The sequence below is a fragment of the Ipomoea triloba genome, chromosome 6, assembly GCF_003576645.1.
Source record: "Ipomoea triloba cultivar NCNSP0323 chromosome 6, ASM357664v1".
Classification (NCBI taxonomy): domain Eukaryota; kingdom Viridiplantae; phylum Streptophyta; class Magnoliopsida; order Solanales; family Convolvulaceae; genus Ipomoea; species Ipomoea triloba.
Window position 1 is genome coordinate 16,692,369 of NC_044921.1, and position 4,437 is coordinate 16,696,805.

At 28.7% G+C, this 4,437-nt stretch overlaps 1 protein-coding gene across 1 annotated transcript; it reads right to left on the bottom strand.

The window, feature by feature from the left end:
- Positions 1–2,533: 2,533 nt before the first annotated feature.
- LOC116023203 (uncharacterized protein aq_1446-like) lies at positions 2,534–4,070 on the bottom strand. Its single transcript, XM_031264190.1, has 2 exons — positions 3,985–4,070; positions 2,534–3,130 (listed from the first exon to the last, which is right to left on the bottom strand). Exon 2 carries the CDS (start codon positions 3,125–3,127, stop codon positions 2,732–2,734), a length of 396 nt encoding a protein of 131 aa, XP_031120050.1. The 5' UTR covers positions 3,128–3,130; positions 3,985–4,070; the 3' UTR covers positions 2,534–2,731.
- Positions 4,071–4,437: the final 367 nt, after the last annotated feature.

The following is a 4,437-nucleotide window of genomic DNA, read 5'->3' on the forward strand; positions in this document are numbered from 1 at the left end:
TTAAAATATAAAAATATTTATAATAATATTAAAATAATGTTATTTATTTAAAAAAAATTAAAAATAAACAAACAATGTTTTCGGTGGAAACCAGTCCGTCGAAAACGAGTACTGGAAGGCTTTAATTTGTACTGGAAGTCACCATTAGTTGTTTGTCAATGTAGTTTGGTCCGGAAAATAACGGACTAATTTTTCAAAGTCATCGGAAATGTTTTTCGTTGATTAAATTTTTTAAGTGCATCCAAACACTGAAAATCCGGTTTGAGTTTCCAAACGCACCCTTACAAGAAAACATATTCACACTTGAACTTGGATGTACCAAATGAATATTTGACTGGATGACTGAATTTGGTACAAAATCAATAGTCCACCCTAACCAATTGTTTTCCTTATTTTCATTTCTTTTATTTAATTTGTGGATCGAGTAAAAATTTAAAATGGGCTTGAGACATTGTTGATGCTTTGTATTTGGTCATTTCTGAGCTACTTGATTCTCATATAGAGGTTATGCACAACATAATAGGTGTCCAAGCAGATATACCGACAAATTGACATATATATATATATATATATATATATATATATATATATATATATATATAGAGAGAGAGAGAGAGAGAGAGAGAGAGAGAGAGAGAGAGAGAGAGAGAGAGAGAGAGAGAGAGAGAGAGATGAAGTGCCCACAATTCTTCATTATTTCTTCTGTTTCAATATTTCTTCTGTATCAATATTGGCTATTGTCATCAACCACATTTGTCACTATTTCAATATAGTTAGGTGATAGATTGATTGAAAGGAATGGATTCTATCTCTGTATATATAGTTATGTGTCTCTCTATCTATCTCCTCTGTATATATAGAAAGATTTTGGTTTGCTCTTTTTTTTTTTTTTCACTACCGATGTCACAGTAAAAAGTGATAAGTGATAGACAAATTCAGCTGTCAATTATGTTTCATCAATGATGGGGAGTTTAGTTAAACAAAACACATGTTAATTTTATATTTATTATAATTTTTTGAGTTTTCAATATTTATAAAATTAACAAAATTTCTTACCCCTTATTTTTTAACAATCATCAACCGTTGATCTAACCAAATTGATGAATCAAATCAGTCATTACTTTTTATTATGGAGTCTGTTCTTACTTGAACCCTCCCTTATATATAGAGAGTGAAGTTCGATTGAATGAGAACATGATCTTCCTGTCAAAAAAAGGGAAGATTAATCATTGCCGCTCATTAGAGTTCATCAATAGTTGAGAGTTTTAGTATTTAAAAAAAATACAATCTCAATTACATAAAACTAACCCTTTCCTCTTTTTCCTTATTTTTCAAAAATCATCCACCTTTAATTTACCAAATGAATGAATCTTCACCTTTTACCCGGAAACATATTCTTAACTAAACGCTACCATATATATTATTACTTTAAAAAAATAATAATAAATTTGAACTACTTTTTAAAAAGAAAAAAAAAACTTAATATTTATGATAACCAAAATACCTTCGCACTTTTTAATGCTACTTCAGCAATAATCTAAGAAGTGAGTCATTCATAGTTTTAATTTCCCATAAAATCTTAATTTGAATTTTATGAATACAAGTAATAAGTGTAATAGTAAATTCACTAGCTCCCAACTCATTCAAGCCAGCTGATTGAATGTTTGAGCAGATTTTTGAATTTTAACATTTTGGAATAATAAGCTGTTACAATTCCTCAAAAAAAAAAAACTGTTACAAAAAGTTAATTAATTAAACACTTATATTAAATGTTTAACAAAGTCAAACAGATAAGTAGCTATGAACAGATACTACATTGTAACAAAGTCAGTAGTATTCAAAAAAAAAAGTCAAATAGATAATAATGGTCAAATAAATCAAAATTGATTAATAAGTTAACTATGTTACCAAACATGGCCTTTATTGATTATACCAAAATTTAGAATACAAAATTTGATTGTATGAGAACAACTGAACTTGGTCTGATCTTTTCATCATAACTATAAATTATTTTTACCTAACCCAAACAAACCAATTATTGCATACTCACTTGTATATAGTATTAAAAAATTTAGTAAATATATAGATAATAAATTTGCAATCAAATTATCAATAGAATTTAAGTCGACCAAGAAAATAACATTCAATTTGATATCAAAGTCAAACGTATGCAAAAAGCTAAGGTTTGATTTTAAAATTAAAGAGAGAGAGAGAGAGAGGGAGATCAAGTTTACATGACAAATTATAATCTGGACTATAATGTGGAACACTGATAAATATTTTTATTGTATTGAAAGTTCATTTTTTAGTAGTATAACTAAAAATGAACGTTCAGTGAACAAAATTTGGAACAAAATCAATAGTTAATTGACTATTTTTAGTCAAATTGAAAGTCGATGACGAAAATTGATAAAGATCAATACTAAATGGGTTTTTTTTTTGGGTATGGATATGTTGATGTACCACTACTTGATGAGAAACTTCATCTGGAAGGCAAGAAAGAAAGAAAATGAAAGGAAAGAATCACAAAAAATTAAATAGAGGAAGGAGTAGAGGTAAGCAATAGCATACAACTGCACTCAATAGATTGTGTAATTCAAACAATTGTGAATTGGAAAAAAAAAAATATAGGACTATGTGCAAATTTTGCAGAGAAGACCTACAAAACTACTTGCATCACATCAACAATTCTTGAGATCATTAAATTAAAGTGGACCAAGATGCCTTCACCTCATTGAATTGATTTCAACATCTCGCCAAATTCTTCTTCTATATCCTTCCAACATTCTTCTATCATCTTCCCATTTTCTTCTTGCATTTCTTCATGCATCTTGTCAAGTTCTTTTATATTCTTGCCAAGTTCTTCGAACTTCTTGTCACTTTCTTCTAGCGCCTTGTCTAGCTTCTTGCGAAGTTCTTCTACATCCTTGCGAAATTCTTCTAACTTCTTGTCCCCTTCTTTTCCCTTCTTGTCCAGTTCTTCTAGCTTCTTGTCACGTTCTTTTACATCGACCCACATAGACTCCAACGTCTCATTCATACTCTTGATTTCCCTGTCCATTTCATCCACCTCCATTCTCCACTTATTCATCGTGAGCTCGAAGACCTCAGTGGTCACATAAGCCATGACCTTACAACTTGAAAATGTTTAAAAATGTATACACACAAGTACATATACTCAACTGAAAATTAAAGAACCTGAAAACATAATAACAAAACCACATGTCTGAACTCACTATAAAAACAGGGAGAATTCAAAAGCAAATCAAAACAACAAAAGTCGGTAATAATTAATTATATTTCAAAATACAAACAATATCAAAATGGATATATACATAAACAACAATTACATTCCTTTTCAGCTGAGACCATTCAATTATACACAGAAAGCACGCACGAGATGGCATACACATATGGATCATGGGTTGCCTTATGGATTAAGCATGCAGTAAACACAAATTAAACAGCACACAATAAGAATTGAAGATGGATACATAAACAACAATTATATCGCATGAGACCATTGGATCGATCATACACTAGCAAGCAAGAATGTTTATAAAGAATACTCAATAAAGACAATATACATACAAATACAAACGCACACACAAATGCATATATTGTAATATACAAGTATGTATACATATACAAGAATGCCTATACTGTGATAAATTATGAGTAACAATCAAGCAAGATTATTGCAAAATTTATACAAATTGGATTTCATCAAATATTTTAGTCGTGAAAAATATTGCCACTTAACAAATGTTAGAATTATTTTTTTCCAAAATTTTGTGTAATTTTGTATATGAATAAAAATACAGTTCAGTTTATGAATCTGGAAAAATGTCTAAAAACAAACACACGGGAAATAAAGAGAGAAATGAAAAATAGAGATTTCCCGATAACAAAATGGTTGATTTCTATAACCAATTTACACATACAAAGAAAAAAAAACATAGATAGAAAGGGGAAATTTTATACCTGGTAAGCCCTAAACTTTGAGCCAGAGACGCCGAGGGCGGAGAGCTTTGGAATTTCTACAAAAGAGGGAAAAGAGAATTGGAGCAAGCCGTTTCCTAGAAATGAAAACGGGAGCAATGTCAAAACATTTGCTAAAATAATGAAAATGTTTGTAAAATGTGTAGCTATTATACGAATACATTGTATAACTAGTTTTTTTTATGCGCGTAAAAAAATAGGTGCCCAATATTAATAATTTATATTAAAATTTTAAATTTGTTTAGATTTTAGATTTAAATTATTAATAATAATAATAATAATAATAATAATGTAAAATATTTTTATAAATTTTATATTTATATTTTAAGAAATAACTAACATATAAATCCAATATATAATATGTATATATTATTATTATTATTATTATTGAAGAAAATAAGAAAATATATAGTGGATGCATGTGCATGGTAACAA